Genomic DNA, 19,131 nt, shown 5'->3' with positions numbered 1-19,131 from the left:
AAGAAAAGAAAGGTTAGTATACTTGCTAATCACATTTTATACTTTCTTAGTCATCTTCTCCCAGATCTTTTAATGATAAAATTTCTCCATGGATTAGTCTTTAGTCTCTTTTCCTTTACATTATTTTCATTCTTTTCCTTTCATTCTCACGCCACCTCATGGCTTTAACTTCTATATTAAATTGATGGCCAAATTTATGTCTACCTAGACCTTTCTCCTAAACTTCAAAGTGGTTTCTTGATATCTACACTCAAATATCTAACAATCAACTCAAATTTAGCATGTCTGAAACTAAATGTCATTTCTCCACTATGTCTTTTCCTAACCCACTATGATTCATTTTTTCTATATTGAGGCATGGCAAATGTATTCTTTTAGACATTAAAACCAAAAATCTAAGAACCTTTTGAGTTTTCTCATTTCCTTTCATAATTCACAAAAATTTATCTAGAAATGTCATCTCAAGCTGAAGTTCTACTGCTTACACTGTTATCAGCCTGTGCTGGGCATGGAAAATGCTAAGACTTTGTCAAAAATCCTCTTTGTAGCCTCTTATTTACCATCCAAGTTACCATATACTCTCCTAAAATCTATTTTCAATGTCATTTGAATTATCTTTTTATTATGAAGGCAGAAAATTTTGAATCTCAGTGTCGCTTCTTTCTCCCCTTTCCAAATACAATATACTCTTTAATACACAAAACAAATTTTCACCTTTATTTGTGCCTTTCCCCAATAAGGTATCTATTTTTACTCCTTCAAGTCACTTTTTGAATGAAGACTACAATATCTCATTTAAAGTAACTTTCCCCTACTACACCACCACTCTTGATAGCACTGTTTATTTCTTGTATATTCACATCTTTAAATTTAGTTAGGCTGTGTTTATTGTCTACAATTTACCTCTATCCACTAAGTGTATCCTTGTCCAAGAGGACAAGGATTTTTTTTTTTTCACTGATGTTTCAAAAGGGACTCGAAAAGTAATGAGCATAGAGTAAGGATTCAATAAATACTTTTAGATGAATAAATAAATAGTTATAAATTCAGAAGTAAGGAAGAGTATTATGCAATATAGTCCTATTTTAAAATTCTAAACATGCTGACAGTGATATGAGTTGCTGTTATATATATTTAATTAGGGGGAAAATCAGTCTCTATCTTAAACAAACCACCAAGTAAATGTTAAATATGTGGAAAGGATTCTGGAGTGAACTCAACAGGATCTCAGGTGACAACATTTAAACACAATATATACAAGTACAATATATATGAGAATAAGGAAAAAATGCTGGGGGAGAATTAAGAATGGTACTCAAATCATCTGTGTTGATACCAATGTCTATACAATAAAAAATAGGGGCAAATGAAATAGTAAGTTAACAATTTCTCACCAACTCAGAAATGAAAAATTAATTCTATATTCATCTCAGAAGAGCTATGCAAATGATAATCAACATGCTGGAGAAATACAAAGCAAAGCAACTCTGGGGTATCCATGAGGCAGTGAATGTTTTTATGGATTCTCTGGGCCCCTTGATTTTCCTTCTCATGTTTATTGCTTAATATTTGACCACTCTACTATTGTCATGTCTCATAAGAGAACAACCTAGAAAACAAAGGAAATTTTAAGCTAATTAAAGTCAGACCTGATTAAGTTATTGCGGGATATTCTGACATCTTGGTCTGGACAGTATAGCATGTATATTAAAAGTATTAAGAAAAATAAGTAGTAAGAATGTTTTATAGGAATTAGTTGCTAATATCAATTTGAACCAATTCAATTAAGGTAAATAATAAATTTCTCTGGAAGACAGAAACTGTTAAAAAATTAAAGACGTCACAATATGTTTAAATATACAAAATAAAGAAAAAATGCAGGAAAAGAAAATAGGGAGATACAAGTTACATTACAGAAATCTTCTACTGAGATAAATAATTTAACATACAGAAAAGTGTCTAACATATGCAAGAACTAAGTTGAAACCTGACGCTATCACTTACCAGTCACAGAAACTGGGTCAGAATACTTAATTCACAGAACCAAGAATAGCAATACACATTTTCCAAAAAGTTTTAGTAATGAATTATGTCTATTCTTGACATCAAATTTCTAGTTTCTATCACATTTTATCTGCTTATTTGGTCAAGTGTTGACAGTCATCTCATTTAAAGATTTTGCTCTTTCAATTTTACAAGGATAAAATCATAAAGAACTATCAAGAGAGTAATTAACATACAGCTAAAATTATCATGGGAAATATCAAAAGATAGATTAAAAATTGCAACTGGGACCTATTTTAAGTAAGAGACAGCCTATTGATAAAAAAAAATGCTTCTCTCAATAGCAAAGAAAAATATTATAAATATTCTATTTAAAATTATGGAAAGGTAACATTTTTCTTCATTCTATATAGCATTCAGAAAATGCTCTATTTTTTGTAACTTATTTGAATATAAACTCTATATAAAAAGAAACCTTTGTTTCATTCATTACTGACTCCTTTGAACAGGGCATGACTTATAATATGCAATTAGGAAGTAGTTTTGAGGTAATATAGTATTCACAGATTATTGTATACTTGGTCACTAGAGGCCAAGAAAAAGAGAAGAAAAAAAGATAACAACTCAGAATTAACTCTAGATAAAAAGTAATACAATTCTGTACTTCCTGAAACATGATTTATCAATATAAATTTCTAGAATTCTAATGAAGAACCTAGCCCATATGCAATATATATTAACATCAGCATAGATAAGAAATTACTAAAATTTTCTAGAACCAGGATAATATAATTTCTTAGAATAACCAGAATAAACTCTTCATGATAAAGAAGGAAAAAATAAAGTATGAAAAACAAAATCTATTACTGTGCTTAAAAGTCATAGTCTAAAATTCAATTTTGTTTATTTTTAAAAAACAATTTATAGAAAATTGTATTTAAATTATTTGCTGTTTAGACTAAATAGGTATGCAAAAGGAAATTTAATGCGCAGAACTTATTTAATAATCATAGGATATAATAAATACCAAAGCAAGATAATTTTTGAAATGCTTAATATAAAGACACAGTAGACTGTAAATTAAAAAGAATGAAGTAGATATCTGTAGATGTTATCCTCAGGCTAATTATAAATTGGATCAAAGTTTGCTAAAGTAAATAGCACAGCCTACATGACTCTTTGCCAACACTCTCATAAAGCAGATGGAACCAACAAGCCAAAGAACAATGAAAAATAAATCTGTAATATGTCCCCTGCCCTCTGAAGTTGTATGAAAAGAAAGGTCACTTTCTCCACTAACATAATTTTTGGTGTCCTTCTCATTTCTTTGATTATACATATTTTTATGTATTATATTTATGCATTCTTCAATAGCATGTTTATTTATGACTCTGTAAATCAACATCTTTGTGATAGGAGGTGAAAGTCACTTAGCTAATTACACATGCTTGATAAGCTGCATAATAATAACCACTGCAGTATTGTACATTACTTGAAGGCATGTAAATTACTGCAGTTATTCTCATTTGGAGAAAAACAAGAGACTACTTAGTTACTTCAAACACTGCTGTTACCTCAATATTAACCTTCTAAATTATACTATGCTTTTAAACCAAATCAAAACATCAATTTAAAAAAAAAAGTTAATCTAATGTTATCAGGATGACCAAAGAAATACACACACACACATATATATATGCTACAGACACACACGCACTCACTTTAATTTAACATTTCTGATCTGCAACTAGATTTTATCTATACATTGCAACTTCAGTAAAACAGAATAGTTTAGATAATCCTGCTCCACAATGATGTAACAGAATATGACATAGCCCAGCCAATAGACTAGAAATGAGTACAGAGATAGAGTATATAGTGCTAGAATATTAATATGACTTCTGTATGAAGATTGGAAATTCTGCAAAGTTTTGAATAAGGTCAAAATAACACTTACATGATTTACTGCCATAGAAAATCACACTATCCTATGAGTGATTTACTGGATGTTACATAAAAATGGAGTGTGGACAAGCTACATTCAGATGCAAGCTCACAGCTGTCAGTGTCTACATTTGCTCAATCTGGTTAGAGTATGATTTGAAGGTTGATTTAATTGTAGCTTCTGAATCATGTTCTTCTCTATGTTTTAAATTGTTTAACATAAATATAAAAATGTTAAAGCAATTTTAAGACTATAAATATTTAACATAAAAATCTGCAAAATCTCATTTTCTTCTGGGAAAAAAACTGAAAATAAAATGACTAGGAAACACACTATCACTTAATAATGTTATTTACATAATAGGTATGGAAAAATTATCCTTATTATGAAAAAGTTCATAAAGTGTTCAGAAGTTAAAAAAAAACACTAAAACTAGATTTGTGACTATATGATCAGTTTTAAAAGGAGCAGAAATCTCTTATCTGTAGAAAAGTCTTTCTACATAATAGTTAACAAAAGATAAGGCAATGTCATTTGGGCTTCTCACAGGCAAGACAATAGCTCTACTATCTTTTCCTCTCAACACAAATGCAAAAGCACAGATTCAACTCTTATAAATCTACCAGCACCAGAAAATAAGACACCACCAACTAGATTTGTCAATGTTACCTACTCGGGTAGAGTACTCCTTAACCATCTTTCTATTCCTTGACCAGCTTCATTAAATTCCAAATACCACCTAACCATCCAACTTCCCAGCAACAGCAAATCATCCTTAGGGAGAATATCTTGTTCTTCCTCTAAAAGGTTTTCCCCCACTTTTTTTATTTCCACTTTTATACATACCTCCTTTTCTACATATTTTCTTGCCGGGTTTTCTGGCACATTCCTTGGATATTCTTTTTACTGAAAAATGAATAGAAGACTAGAAAATAACATGGCGCTCCATCACAGACCGCCGGAACATGCAACACCACTATCTAACTTAATATGCTCCTGCATTTACTGAGTGCGAAAGATCCCCAATTCCTTGAGTCTGCACATGCAATGGAGAAATGTTGATGCATCTTCTCAGAAGTCATTCGGTAGGAAATGGAAATTGGGAACCCATTTCTACCTAAGTATACGTGCTGTGGAGGAAAAAAAATGAGTAGGCACAGGAAAAAATAAGAACAGATACACCAACACACATTAACAAAAGAAGAGTCATGCACGCATGTAAAATATGTCTACATGCCAACAGGAAAAGCCATGCATGCTACCAGTACACATGAATTAATATTGTTAGAATAGAATAGAAAAATATAAATATATCTTCCTGTTTCTCCTGCAGTAAACTCACCATCCTCAGTTGGGACATATATGTTTAAATACAGGCAATCTTCGCTCTGGTCTTGAACATATGATGAAACCACATCCAAGTTATTAGTAAACCACACAGGAAGCATCACTTCTGGTAATCTGCCATCAATGATATTCTGGGGACACACTGGAGCAAACTGAGTAGCATTTCTGATATCTGACCAGGGAGATGGTGGTTCTGGAGGCTGAAAACGATGATCCCCTGTTGGTGGGGCTGCATATGGAACCCCAAGAAATTGAATAACAGGTCCTAAAATTTCATTATTCAGTTCCTTCTTAATCCCTCTAATCTTGCCAAAGTTGGTAGTCACCAATGGGTCTGCATCATCCAATTTTTGTGAGAGCACATGGGCGGCTTGAAGCAAACATCCCAATACACAAAGAGTCAAGGAGGCACCCAATCCCCCATGTACCAAGCATGCCATCACTGCTCTCCAAACATAACTTGGCCACGTGCATCTGGGTAGTGCCATGGTCCCACATTAGTTGACTAATTATCTGTCTACAATGAGGCAAAGATATTTGTATCCACTTGAGTAAGAGTGTATAATGGTAGAATATGCCTCCGATTTCTTAAAGATGTACTTGTAGAGAAAAGCTCAGAAAGCTCTTCATGCAGCCAGTAACTCCCATTGATTTCACGTGTATTGAAGCAACATCTTCAATCATCATTATTTATCAGACCATATCCTATTGACCATTCTGATTTCCATAGTAGGAACGAGGTAAGAGTATCCATTGACTGTAGATTTTCCTCTTATAAATCAAATCCAGTTAGCTACAGGTCTATATCCTAGAAAAAAATGAAAATAAATCATTAATATGAACACATTAGAATGGACAGAGTGATAACTAGATGTTTTATAAGCTACAAAAATACATTTATAGTGGCTACAGTCTGATAAGTTATAAATACATATATATTGGTGTAAGAAAATTATGATTTGATGTGAGATGCCAAGTGAAATAACCAATTATTAGATTATTGAAAAACTTTCCTGCTGACTTTATACATAATTTAGTGGAAGCAGGCATTGTCAAAATATACATTTACAGGAGCATATCACAGTATTTTTTTTTAAGTACTGAAGGTTGTGTACAAAATTTCTCTTTCATTGATAGTCTTCTTTAATCACTTCAAGGAACCACAAAATTAATAACCAAATATATTCATTGTTAGAATTTAATAGCAGAAGAATTTTTTAAATATTTATAGGAAATTAATGGAACACATACTCATTATGAATATATATAGTCATATATATTGATTAAAAACAAGCAAACAAGTAAAAATCTGGCCCCCAATTCCATGCTATATATGTATATGTAAAAAAAATACATAGCTAATGATAAAACAAGAAAATTAACACTAGTTCAACTATGATCATAAAAAGTATAACTACCTTCTAATGTTAACTCTCCATGCTGTTTCTCAAAAGCTTGCATTAAAATCATAGACTATAGAGGTCATTCACCTTAAATTAAGGTTTAAAAATTTAAAAGATAGGCCCTCCCTGGTGGCGCAGCGGGTTAAAGCACAGTACTGAGAATCTGAAGCCACTTCCGCATGAGTTCGATTCCCGCCTGCAGCCTGCCCCGGAGGAGACCACATGGCGAGCCAGACCTCTCCTGACCCGCCCGCTGCTCCCCTCAGCAGTGTACTTCGTAGATATGCCTGTTCTGCTCCCCACTCTGTCTCTGGTGAAGCCTCTCACCGCCCCTGAGCCTCTGGCCTGTACCCCAGTTCTGTATGCACAAATAAATAAATAAATCTTTAAAAAAAAATTAAAAGATAAAATGACTTTATACACAATTTGAAACAGGGGCAAATTTTGCCATTATTTTACACACAAATGTTTCATTGTCTCTACCATTTAGTTGCATATTTTAAGTATATATAAATTTGCAATGTGAAAACTAATTTCTGAGTCAATGTCAATATATTTTTCAATTACACATTCTGTTCTCACTACCTTCTGAGATCAAAGTTAAAAAAAAAAAAAAGAGTAAGGTAGTTTAAAAGAACAATCATACCTAATCATGGCACCTTGCATATTAACATTAATCAAACATCTAGCACTGTTTACCCAGTTCAACTTAAAATGCATCAGAATAAAATTTAATATTCAGTGCAATTAAATTCACAGTAGAATCTTATATTAGCAACAAAACAGCATACAACTAGGCAAGTTTGTCTTTTCTTGTACAAGGAACCTTTTAAAGTGCTTACTTTGAAAATAATAGTGTTGAATTGTATTACAGATGGTTCTATCCTGTCATATTATGAGAAGATTCCTGAATAAGTGCTGGTCTGGCATTGAGACTGCCCTGACTGTGTTATTGAATAGAAGATTGTCAAAACCATGTAGGGCAGCTGGAGATTTGGTTCAGCCTGGTGTTCCTTTAACTCTAAGTAGTCCATCATAGAAAGCAATAAGGAAATAAGTCTTTCTTCAAGAATACTTCAGTTGTGTTAATTCTCATACCTCTACTGTGAAAGCACATTAGCATACAAAAGACAGCCTCAGACCCTTTTTATTCCTCTCTCACAACTCCAGCATTATTAAAGACTCAGCTACACAAACCCATTTCTGTCAAGAGCTTATTGTGCTTCTTCTTGGTTGGACCATGGTGGCCACAGCATGACTGAGTCTTTGCTAGTTCCCTTTTAGTGCTAAAAATAATTATTTTGACACAGCAATTTCCAAAAGGTTTTCTTTACATACTTTGTATCACCTTAATAATAAAAAAAGTACTTGTTTGGTTATTAACAAAATAGCACTCCATTTTGAACTCACAAATACTTAACTGTGTTAAAAATTACAAGGATTCCTGTTTCTCACTAATGTGCTACTTCCACATAAGTTATGAAGGATCACTGCATATCATGGTAAATTTCAATTCTAATAATGTTTAGCTGCTGAGATTATAAAAAAATCTCATTTTAATGGGTTTAACTGTTTGGAAATTAACAGATAGACCCCAAAGACTTCTGAGTGTAGTCAGTCAAATAATAACAATAATAAGTAACCCAGGTACAAGGTAAAATAATATTTATGTGAAAATTACTGAAATTACAGCTAATTATATACACATATATATGTGTATGTGTGTATGTACGTATGTATATACATACTCAAATTTGGATTTTTTTCCCTATTTATTGGTATTCCTTAATTATTTAAGTATTTAAATCTCTTTAATAACAACCATATAAAATGAGTTCAATAGTCAGATAGGTTTTTTTTTTTTTTTCCCATGAAGAACTGATACTTAAAGAGGTTAAATACCTTGGCCAAGGTCTCTCAGCTAATCAATACTAGATCCAAGAACCCACTGGCATCTGATTTCAAGGCTGTCCTCTTGATAATTGTACATGATATAGTCTCTCAATTCACAATTAACACTTTTTAAAAAATTGATCCTAGTGCATTTAAAATTGAATTGCAAGTTATTTTATGTTCCTTCAGAAGAGAGACTCAGACAATTTTATAGAAGCAGAAAAATTTAAATGTTGTATCCTGATCTTACTGGAAGTTTAGATATTATTTTGTTGTATTTTTTTAACATTTTTACTCTACATTGAATGCAATGATAGGTTATTAACATGCATTTACAAGATATCATGTTAAAATAGTAATGGATAGCAAAAAACTGCCCAAATTTATGATGTCTAACAGATATTGACAAATGAATTATGATATGTTTACAGGTTGAAATTTCAAGCTTTAGTGAAAACAAAGGCTGTTTACCTAAGCAAATCAACCTAGATTTCTGAACAAAGCAAATTGCAAATAGTAAAATACTATGCAGATAAATCATCAATATATAAAATAATATATATTATCACAGATTCATAAGTATGTAGTAATAGATCATCCCCACATAACAATAAAATGCTCTGAAATTAGTTCTAGCAATTAATTAACTGACATTTTAATTAGTTAATTGGCATAATATTGAAAAATGTAGCAAAGCCTCAAAAATCCAGCAATTAATTACTTACAGCAAATTCTACAAATTCTAAGATTTGATAGTACTAGATAATATACTCATAGACATCCATACACAAACACATACACCCATCTTGTTATAGAATTCCCAGTATTTTCAGTATGTTTGAGATGTTTTATAATAAACACATTAAAACAATGAGGTCAGGAAAGCCTTACTCAGTATACTAGGCAAGTATATTAACCTATTAATTCACACAAAATTAGTCTCCTCGAACTTACAGTTACATTAGTAAAAATACTACCTTACAATTTCCTCTATTATTCTTCCCTTTGGGATAAAGCATGTTAATCTCACAAACAGGAATAAAATTAAAGCATAAGTAACATTTTAAAATGCATAAGAAATGATGTATTGTTTCAGTTGTATTAATTCATCATAATAATTAGTTTGATCCTAAAGACCCCAAATAAGCAAGAGTAGATCCTAAGGTCCTGCTAAGGAGCAGACCCTTAGTTTGATCCTAAGGAACCCATATCAAAGCAAGAGAGTAGAGAGAACAGTATAGAATACTAAATAATCACAGTGGGTGACTATATTCATCCATTCTCACTTTCCTCAATAAACAACTAATGGGTATGTGTGATGAATAAGCTATTGTGCTAAATTTTATAATATCTAAAGATAAGTACAGTATTACAATAGAATAAGTCACACACACACACACAAATTACTTGGATGAGGGAGGGGCATGACATGTGTTCAGTAAAGATGTGATGCCTGGGGAAGGAAATTTCCCAGTAGGAAATCTCTGACTTCTAATATTACATAGTCTTTTAAATGTCTCTTTTTTAATTTTATACTTTTATTCTCTACAAGCTTTGTTTTTATTGTTTGTTTGTATTTATGCTATTATTTTTAAAGATTTATTTTTCTTATTCATATAAAACCAGAGTGTATACCAGAGATACAGGGGTGTCAGGATTCACCAGACACAAAGCGGGGCACAGAACAGGCAGATGTATTGAAATACACTGCTGAGGGGAGCAGCAGGTGAGATAGTTAAGGTCTGCTGCACCATGTGGGTAAGCTCCCTAGCAGGAGATAGAACTCAGGTCCTGGTGATGTCAGCGCTGACACTTAAATATTAGGCCACCAGGGAAGCTCTTATTTGTGTTATGATTGCAAATACTTTTCCCCTACAGAATTTCCTGTTCAAGAGCAAGAATTTTGTTGTTTTAAATATATTTACATTCACCATAAAAAAAAACCTATGTGAAAATCCATTACATAGTGCGGGCATGGATAAATCTCATCTGATCTAAACTGACCACAGGCTTATCATCAGAGAAGCATGGAATTTGGCCAGTGCTAACAATTGACTGTTTTTATTCACCTTATTTATAAAGTTATAAAGTTTGTGGCAAACACTAAATTAAGGAATATGTTTCCATAGCTCCTAAGGAAATACACACTCATGTGTGTATGTTTACATATACATATATATTCTACATATGCATGTAGTTACATAGTTCAAATATTTATAAATCATAATCTGAAACCATAAAACAATTTGTCCTAGTAGCTTCTATTTTTTTTTTCTTTTAAAAAAGAAAAAATGTGGTTCAAAATGTTAAGTGACTGCCCTGAGGCCATTGTATTGAGTTGCTAGAGTTGACATTCAAACTAACTTCAACTAGTCCTGAAACAGGAATACACTCCTACCATCTGCATCCTTTGTTATTCTCTCTATGAGATCTGACACAGGAAAGAAGAACAACACCTGTTTAACAACACCTGTTTAACTTCAACTAGAGAGGTGCTCATGATGAATCCATTTTATTTTTTTATTTTACATTTTTGCTCATGTCTACAATGACTATGAAAATGCTAAGAACTGACTTTGGGGGCTACAAATAAATTTTGGTGAATTTTAAAGAATTTAGGGAATAATTTCTACTGCATTGCCGATAATAAAACTGTTCAATAAGTATAAACTAAGAGAAACTAATGTGCAATTAACTCACATAAGAAGTTCTTAAAAATGCAATCAATAGGCCCTCCCTGATGGCGCAGCGGGTTAAAGCCCAGCACTGAGAATCTAAAGCCTCTTCCACTTGAGTTCGATTCCCGCCTGCCCCGGAGGTGACCACATGGTGTGGCGGACCTCTCCTGACCCGCCCGCTGCTCCCCTCAGCAGTGTACTTCATCAATCTGCCTGTTCTGTTCCCCACTCTGTCTCTGGTGAAGACCCTGAGCCTCTGGCCTGTACCCCAGTTCTGTATGCACAAAGAAATCTTGAAAAAAAAAATGCAATCAATAAACAAATGAACTCAATCACACAAACTTGTTAGTAGAACTGAAAAAAGAAACAGGCCTACCTCCAGCGAGTAGATTAGGGAAGAGTTCATGAATCAGGGAGCTCAAAGAATGAATAGGAAGCAGATTGACACTGATGGTCACAGAACAGATCCCACGCAGGGATCAAGAAACAGTAGAAAGATACTAATGTAAACAGTGGTGCTCAAGAAGAGGACTATTTGGGTTGAGGTAAGACAGCTCACATTCCAATGACTGGAACACCACAATGTAGAAATGCCTGTTTCCCTTGCTCCACTGCAGATGAACTGAGGGGACATCTTATAACCAACATTCCCTATGGAAAGGGTCAGAGGTGGAGTTAGTTATGATGTCCTTTCTCCCTCAAAGATGTTCATCCCAATATGTCCTGATAAATTTTCTGCTATTACAACTCCATTTTAGTCTTTTCATTTTTTCACTGAGAAACCTGATCTATGATCAAAAGGAAAGAAACAGCCACATTTGCACAGGGCACAGTTTAGTTTGGCTAGAACACAGAGTAAATGAGGTTGAGCATTGGATGAGACTGAAAAGGCAGATTACAGCCAAATCAAGCAAGCCCTTCATTAAAAGGCTAAAGAGTTTGGATTTTATTCACTACATGATGAAAAGCCATTAAATATTCCTAGCAGGAGAGAGTATTATTAAGTTTATTCACAAGAAAATTAAAATGGCAGTACTGTGGAACAGGGCTCTCCAGAGGAGTGAGTTTATACCTGATCATAAGATGACCAAACAAGAAAAGAGAAGAAAATCTTTGAGCTTCAATGTACCACAGTTGTTTTCATGGAGTAATAATAGGAAATTAAGCTTTGCTCACATGAATATGTGATTGATACCAATATCTTCGTATGGTTCTCATATATATTTTGAACTTGAGATATTCTTGGAAATGTGAATAGATGTAAAATACCATACTTTGCAAGCAGTGGCATTTGGTTGCTCTCATTATTGCTTTTCAGTATATGATGACGTTAAGGTCTATACCACTGGAAAAGTAGGTTTATACATTTGCATTATGTTTTAATTAAAATAACCAACATAAGATGGACTACTAGATTAATTCCCCTAATAAATACAGATTATTAAAGATATATTAATAATATAATCACAAGAATAAGATACAAGGAGAAATGAAACTTCAGTAGAGCTTCCCATTCAACTACATTGAAGGAGAAATATCATTGGTTATTTAAAAATATACAATAACACATCAGACAAAAATATTTAAAAACTATCTATTTCATTAGTAATGAACTATACACTAAGGATATATGTTTTGAAATATTAATGATGAAAGTATCAAGCTTTGTAAGATATATAACATTACTGATATTTACATTTCTTTTTTTTTTTAAGATTTATTCATTTATTCATACAGAACTGGGGTACAAGTCAGAGTTGCAGGGGCAGTGAGAGGTTTTACCAGAGACAGAGTGGGGAGCAGAACAGGCTGACTGACGAAGTACACTGCTGAGGGGAGCAGCAGGCGGGTCAGGAGAGGTCTGCCGCCACAACGTGGGTCACCTCCAGGGCCGGCAGGGATTGTACTTATGCTGAAGTGGCTTTAGCTTGTTAGTGCTGTGCTTTAACTCACTATGCCACCAGGGAGGGCCTACATTTCTTATTTTTTAATGTCTATTTGTGTATATGTCTTGCTGCAAACCAGTGATATATGTATGCAGGAGCATATGTAAACATTTCATACTTCTTACTGTTTTGTTATTGAAAAAAGGATTACAAAGGTGTGGAACCAATATCTTGAAAGTTGAATTGGTGGGAATGAAGCCAGAAGCAATATAAATTTTATGCTCAGTTTGGAATGTAACTGAAAATATTCACATTTATATGAAAATGTCATCAAATATCATTACAACTAACATTATAAATCAACGACTACTTGTCAAGTCCTGTCCAAAGACCTTTCCATGTTTCATGTCATTTAGTTTTCACAACAAACTTTTAAGCCAAAACCTTTTATTTGGGATGTGAAAAATGTTCAGTTAAATGGTTCATTAATTTCTTAAGGCAACCAAAGAAGAAAAAGGCAGATCAAATAAACAAACCCAATAATACCTAACCCAAAACAAACAAAAAATATTGTCCTGATTCTTTATGATAGGTGACATTTTGCTTTGCTACCCATTGAGTTAGTACTCAAATATATCAGATGCTCAGTGTGAGAATCTGAAGAAAGTGAAACATATAGGACAGTTCAAAAAGTGGGAAGTTAAAAAAAAAATCTACAGGTCACCTGCTGGGGTTAGTCAATAAGTATAATTTAGAGGAGTTCAAGCCAGTGTAACATTAAGATTTTTCCCAGGAGCAGTCTGGATCAAAGAGTAAATGATAGAAATCAGGACTCATGATAAGCAAAGGAAGAATAGTAGGACTTCAAGGAACAACGATTATGTAAAATGATATTTCTAGTATTGAATAGATTAACTAAATCTCAATAGAAAGATAAGCAATACCAGAAAGGTGCAAGGGGAAAAAGTAAAAATTAGAATTGAGGATTACAAAGGGTCTTTTATAAGATTGTAATATCAAAATTCAAGACCTTGATCATACAGAATTTCACAGGATGCCATGCCCCATATTGTGGCCATATTAATATGTAACTATTCAGAACTTATGTGGACAAGTATATTTCACCATGCCATCATTAATTAGTAACTTAAGCAATGTGTAGTACCAAGTGAGCATTGACTGGGGCAAAATAATGAGGCAATTGTACTATCTCATTGAATTGTCTGTAGACAGCATGAGGTAAACATCAGAATTATCTCTTTGAATAGATAATTAAATTTAAAATCAGAAATATAGTTATTAAACACTTTTTCAAAAAACAAGAACATAGTTCAGAGGAATTAATAGATTTTAAAACTAAACCCAGACCCTCTCTGGTGGCTCAACAGGTTAAAGTGCAGCACCATGAATCTATCCACAGCCACTGCAGCATGAGTTCTATCCCCAGCCAAGGAGCTGACCCACATGGCGTGGCAGACCTCTCCAGTCTCACCCCCTTCTCCCCTCAGCTGTGTATTTCAGTAGATGTGTCTGTCCTGCTCCCCCCTCTGTCTCTGGTGAATCCTCTTACCCCTTGCACCTCTACCCTGTACCCAGGTCTTGTATGTACAAATAAGCAATAGTTTTCCATAATTTTATTCTCTTCTCCTTTCTTCTGCATAAAATTAAACAGTTCTTTTTCTCCCTTCTCCTTGAGGTTCTAAATGAAAATCTCTAATGATGCAAGAAAAAAAAAGGCAAAATAGATAAGTAGAAATGTAATGTAAGCTCTGACAGTAATAAGAAAAATTTTATGAACAAAACATTGTTTTGTTTATAAGACTATGTTTTAGGGATGCATGTTAAACCCTCTCCAGTCTATGTTACCACACCATATCCACCACTAACACACCAATAACCAGATGAGAAAAAAAATATTTGCACATAGTAGCTCTAAAAAAGTTGATTTTCAAAATTTAAAATAACTCACACTTCAATTTAAAAAATAAATAAATAAAAGAAAAACAATTAAAAAATGAGAAGGGCCCTCCTTGGTGGTGCAACAGGTTAAAGTGCTGCACTTTGAAGCTAAAGTCACTTTAACAACAGTTCAATTCCTGGCCAGGGAGGTGACCCACATGGCATGGCAGACCTCTCCTGACCCACCCACTGCTCCCCTCAGCAGGGTACTTCATCGATCTGCCTGTTCTGCTCCCTGCTGTCTCTGGTGAATTCTCTCACTGCCCCTGTGCCCCTGGTCTGTGCCCTAGTTCTATATGGGTAAATAAATCAAATCTTTAAAAATAAATTTTAAAAAATGGGAAGACAAGCTAAATACGGACATTTCTTCAAACAATACATGTGGATGCTCAACAGGTACATGAAAATATGTTTCTCATTACTTATCATCAGGGAAATACAAATCAAGACCACAATGTGATATCACTTCATACCTATGAGAATGGCCCATATCAGAAACATCAGAAACAGAAAATATTGGCAGGGGTGTTGAGGGAAAAGGCACCCTCATACAAAGTTGGTAGGGATGTAGGATGGCCCAGTACCTATGCAAAACAGTAAGCTGATTTCTCAAAATATTAAACATAGGTCTGCCGTATAACCCAACACTTTCCCTTATAGATAGCTATAAAAAAAAATCAGTACAATTAAATCAAATGGATACATACAGCACTCCTCTGTTCACTGCAGCACTATTATAACCAAGTTCTCAAAATAACGGAACAACCCAACAGATGAGTGAATAAAAATGTGCTATGTATAAATACACATATATATGTACTCATACATATATACACACACATACATATACATACACACAACTGAATACTACAAAAATGATGGAATCTTGCCATTTGCAACAACATGTGTGGTACTGGAGGGGATTATGCCAAGCAAAATAATTCAGAAGAAAGACAAATACCAGATGAATTTACTTATATGTGGAATATAAAGAAGCAAAACAAAGGACCAGATAAAGCTAAACCAAGATAGATTCTAAAAATATGACTATAGTTTGAGGTTACCAATAAAATGTTTTTTTTAAATAGCAAGGAAAAATGTTTTTAAACAAAATAATTTTTTATAGAGTAAAGAAAAAAGTGTATGCAAAAGTTCCATCTGACTGTAAAGTATCTTTGTGGAAAAAAAAAATACTCTCAGAAGGCAGCTGAGACAGTCCTGGGAAGAGTGATCAGGGAACTGGGCTCAATTTGCTACTGCTCATAAGTTTTTGACCAGATTGATCCAAATTTGCATCCCTGCAAGACCCAAAAAGCAGTACTTCTAAAGAGTACTTCTTATAGCCACAAAAAAACATCTTCCTTTCTCAACTCTCAAAATACTTGTCACCTTTCTTATTAGTCATTTTGTAGTATTTTTATCATAGTATTGTATACTCAACTTTTGTATATTCTTACTGCAGTAAGAATGTAGTAATAGGCATTGGAGAACCCACTATGAACACAATCATCATTGATTCTCAGTGAGTCTACAGTTCAATTGGGAAGACATTATTTTTGTACATCAATTAAGAGGAACTATTTCTTCATAACTTTTTCAAGATAGAGAATGCAGAAGATTATTTTATTAAACTAGAATGAGAGGCCCTCCCTGGTGGCGCAGCGGGTTAAAGCACAGCACTGAGAATCTAAAGCTGCTTCCGCATGAGTTCGACTCCCGCCTGCCCCGGAGGTGACCACATGGCGTGGCAGACCTCTCCTGACCCGCCCGTTGCTCCCCTCAGCAGTGTACTTCGCCATCTGCCTGTTCTGCTCCCCACTCTGTCTCTGGTGAAGCCTCTCACCGCCCCTGAGCCTCTGGCCTGTACCCCAGTTCTGTATGCACGATAAATAAATTTTTAAAAAAAAAAAAAACTAGAATGAGAAAGATGATCTTTCCAAAGAAGTGTTCTTTCACCTGCGTTCTGAAGGATAGAGTTGACAGGTGAGGAGCAGGGTGCTGAGTGCAAAAGACAGAGGCAAAGAGAGACCCAAATGTTGTGAATACTGGAGCTTTCTAATAACAAAGATATCAGTTCAAGTTGAAAGAAGAGTGGGACATGACATTGTATAGGACAAGTGAAGAATATCTAGGTCATTTTAGGAATGACCTCTTCTCCCAAGTGTGATGAGAATTATAATCACAAAAAATGGCATGATAAGACTAATCTAACTCTTCAAGAATACAGCTATGACTTTTGAATTGTTGATCTTCAATAATCATTACAAACAATTAGTTACATTATAGGTATCAAAAATATCCCTTGAATGAATACTTTTTGTTAATTATTTTATTCTTATCTATTAATCTTAGCTACATATTTTATTGATCTACTGTGATGACTGAATGACCTCTATGAGGCATTATTTTAATAAAAGCTATTATAAGAGGGAGCTAAATAGAGAAGGGGTGAAACAAATTAAAAAGCAATGAAAATTTCTCACAAATGGGATATACATGATGATGATATATGGATAGATTAGAGGATAATTCCATTTTTGTGTGACAAAAGGACAAAATTCTAAGATGTGATAGCAAACTTTCATTACAAAAAAAATCAAGGTGATACTATTTCCTTGTCCATTCTGCAGCTGAAAATGTCTAGCATGACTAAATATTGGTGATCCTTGTTTGCTTTATTTGTGGAGAGGTATTGAATCAAGTGATTTAGCATTTGACAATATAAAATAAGTCTTCCTTCCTGTGTACTCTGAATCAACTCGCAGACTCCAAGAAGTAATTGCTAACTGTAAAGTCTATTTAGGAGTCCTGACTTCCACATTAAAGTGAAGATGAAGGGGAAAAGAGAGACAGGATATTGAAAGAAAAGTAAAGGGTAACAATTTTAATGTATATTCAAAATACTGCAGGACACATTTTTAAAACTGAATGATGACCCTTTGAACCCTCAGAAGAAAATGAATAATCACCTAAGAGTGCAGGAAAGATAGTCATGTAGAGCTGATTACTTGCCCTGATATTAAATTGATACTTTTTTCTGAAAGAGACCACCTTGGGTCACAAGTCATTGCTTCTAGAAAACTTAATTGTGTTTACTAGTAACTTTGTAGGGAAAAAAAAAAAAGAACAATCTAACAGCAGTGTTACAACCTACATTCACTATTTAAGCTTATTTTTGTTTCTAGTGAGTTGCTACGCATTGGAGCGGAGAACTGCCATTTCTGGTACACTGCTTAATTAAAGTTTTCTTTAAAAAAAATCCTTATTGCTAGAGAATAGCTACAGCTTTGGCTGAGGCAGTACTAAGTTGCTCAATATGGCCCTGTTCCAGAATATGTCAGTCTTGACCTCCTGGAGGATGATTATCAGAGAGAGGGTAGTTAAACCTTTGTGCCCATTCATTCCCAGCTTCTGCTGAGATTGGAGTAATTGTCTACTAGGAACTGAACTACACCATTACTCCATTCAAGTAAGGCACCAATTATCAATAAAGGCTTCCTGTCACTCTTGACCTGGCTGACAGTTCACCAAGTGCCTCAAGGGGTAAAGAATATAATACTTACTATCTTCTCCAGATAGCAATACCTTTTATTTCCTTTCCATACCACAGTTCTGTTAGTACTAATAGAAAAAAAATCAAAACATTTCATGGATCATTTGTATACAGAACATGAAAGAATAGATATTAACAAGAATTTAATGTATATATGAAGTACAAATTATTATTTAAATTCATTATTCAAATAAAACTGAATGATAGGTGGGCCCTCCCTGGTGGCCCAACAGGTTAGGAAGCAACACTGAAAGCTAGCCGCCACTGCTTCAATGTGAGCTCGATCCCCAGATCCTGAGATGACCCACATGCCACAGCAGACCTCTCCTGTCTTGTCTATTACTCTTGTCTATTACTCAGTTTATTTTGACAGTCTGCTTGTTCTGCTCCCCAGATTGTCTCTGGTGAATCCTCCTGCCATCCCTGCATTTCTGGCCTGTACCCCAGTTCTGTATGCATTAAA

At 34.0% G+C, this 19,131-nt stretch overlaps 1 protein-coding gene across 6 annotated transcripts in view; it reads right to left on the bottom strand.

Moving 5' to 3' along the window:
• Positions 1 to 19,131, bottom strand: part of NLGN1 (neuroligin 1) — a 787,895-nt gene that overhangs the window by 633,223 nt on the left and 135,541 nt on the right. For 2 of the 6 annotated variants that reach the window (XM_004674974.2, XM_004674975.2), the window contains exon 2: positions 5,292 to 6,104. In XM_004674974.2, coding sequence (XP_004675031.1) covers positions 5,292 to 5,784 — 493 coding nt within the window. In that variant the 5' untranslated portion in view covers positions 5,785 to 6,104. Of the gene's footprint in view, positions 1 to 4,795; positions 4,856 to 5,291; positions 6,105 to 19,131 lie in introns of those variants that run through there. The other 4 variants (XM_004674977.2, XM_004674976.2, XM_004674972.2 and 1 more) reach the window with 3 other exon arrangements.

The sequence above is a fragment of the Condylura cristata genome, unplaced genomic scaffold (genome assembly GCF_000260355.1).
Source record: "Condylura cristata isolate star-nosed mole 26May11 unplaced genomic scaffold, ConCri1.0 scaffold00003, whole genome shotgun sequence".
Taxonomy (NCBI): Eukaryota; Metazoa; Chordata; class Mammalia; order Eulipotyphla; family Talpidae; genus Condylura; species Condylura cristata.
Note: the sequence above shows the minus strand (reverse complement) of the source record. Positions and strands in the feature narration are given on the sequence as shown.